The sequence below is a fragment of the Necator americanus genome, chromosome III (assembly GCF_031761385.1).
Source record: "Necator americanus strain Aroian chromosome III, whole genome shotgun sequence".
Classification (NCBI taxonomy): Eukaryota; Metazoa; Nematoda; class Chromadorea; order Rhabditida; family Ancylostomatidae; genus Necator; species Necator americanus.
In genome coordinates, this window is record NC_087373.1 from 1,006,700 (window position 1) to 1,008,597 (window position 1,898).

Sequence of the window (1,898 nt, forward strand, 5' to 3'; positions counted from 1 at the left end):
TAGATAATAATAACGTAAGAACAGCACTCACTTAAATACGTAGATGGTCCGTCTTCACTGGACGTGCAGACCCCGAGCATCCTTCCCACTCGCTTCGTTCCTTCGCAATTCCCAAGATTTTTCAAGTTTCGTGAGTGATGTTGACGAGGTTCTTGAGCCATATCCGGATTCATCACTCATCACTTGCGTCATCACTTGCGCCGCACCCCATGAACTAGACTCTCTTCACCTGAGGAGAGTTCGGCTCCTCCCTATCGTACCTATGGCCGTATTTCGCTGAGCTCTTAGCTGGTTTATCCGTGCACATGATCCCATATCGTTGGCGGCCTCCCTCGAAGTGTATCTCGTGGCATCTATCTGTTTAGTGTCTCTTGGGATCCACTCTGGCGTTATTTTAGTCCATCTATTGTCTAGAATTAAATAAAGAAGATGGCCATCAGCCAGAAGAAAGTATGTTGATATAAAATCAGGTCCAGAGGCTGTGCTAGGTTTCATGCTATATATAGGGACTCGTGCCTCCGAAGGGAGAATCCGTGGTGGAGCTTCAAAAGTGGGGATGGTCGGGCTGGTCACAGGAGCTGTCGAAGAGGTTCAAGTGGAACCTCTCCGTAATGATTTCCATCTTACAAGGAGAAGAGGTGGCTTCCAATCCCGAGAAGTCGGATGTGTCGAATTCCTTCTCAGTCTGCGAAACCCTACCGGAGGACGTACTCCGCTGTGCATCGCAGTTCGACGCCCAGAGTCACCTCCTCGCCACTATGAGGCGGTAAACCGTTGTGGAGGAAGAATAGCACAGATATTATAACTTATGGAGTTTCGTAGAACTGATATTCCTGTTTACGGTTTAATACATTAGAAAACAAGAAAGAAAATGAGGAAATCTATCAAGGGAATAAGAGAAAAGCTCCGAAGAGGTTGTCGTGCTTTGTGGAGATGGGCCAGCTGCCGTCTCCACCGAGGTGGAGGAGTATGGACAGGTTCTGTTTATTTAATTTAATTACCCAAGTTTGAGTGAATATATTGGTGGATCCACTAACTTCGTACACTGTGCCCTCGCCGTACGATCAGGAGCTTCCGTCGACATCATCGGCCAGTTGCAGCGTAACTCGACCAAATACTCCGCAGACGTCGTATCTACGACCCGCCTTTAATTCTACTCACGCTTCCCTTTTTTGGCCAGCTAACGCAGCAGACGCTGTGCGTCTGCGTGAAACATGCGCGACACAAAATGCACAAACAGCGCAACGGCAAACACGAAGTAAATAAGCTGTACAGAACAAAAGCAGTGGAGAGGACAAATCTCCTCCTTTCGGAACCTCCTTTATGTACAGATAATGGTTTGGAAAGATATAGTGAATCTCAACAGCGCAGGATCTTACAGTACTAGTAGCATGAAAACCACGTTAGTAACTGACCATCTATTTCTCTGCTATAGCCTACTCAAGAGGAATTAGTGTCACACATCTTCAGAACTCTCCCCAAGATCGAAGTGTATGGCACCCGCTGTTCATCAAGCACTATGCGCAGTAAGGTACTCATTCTATCAAATGGTCACTAATCAGCCTCCGGGTCTTATGAATGCATAAGTGAGTAGTGTGTACCAATAGCAAGATTCAAGACGGGATTCTCTTCCAGATTTGACATATTAGACCGAAATCTGTATCGTTACTTGAAATAGCGACACAGAAGTCAAAGCGATGCGGTGGAGCGCAGCGGTTGAAGTCGAGCTAAGACCATGGCCAACTGCAGAGATGGGTGGCGATAGCGAGGATTCTTACACGATCCCAACCGCTACGCTCTATCGTGTATCGTGTCATTTTGACACAACTATACCTACGCTTCATGCTTAATGTGAGGTGTAGCAAGCTTGCTGATGTGCGCGTTTGTTTTAGCGTTTC

At 46.8% G+C, this 1,898-nt stretch overlaps 1 protein-coding gene across 1 annotated transcript; it reads left to right on the forward strand.

Moving 5' to 3' along the window:
• Nucleotides 1–493: 493 nt before the first annotated feature.
• Nucleotides 494–805, forward strand: RB195_008247 (uncharacterized protein; the record flags this gene model as incomplete). The annotated part of the gene is made up of 1 exon (XM_064194661.1): nucleotides 494–805. The coding sequence occupies one exon, from the start codon at nucleotides 494–496 to the stop codon at nucleotides 803–805; it is 312 nt and encodes a 103-aa protein (XP_064045806.1).
• Between the last annotated feature and the right edge of the window lie 1,093 nt (nucleotides 806–1,898).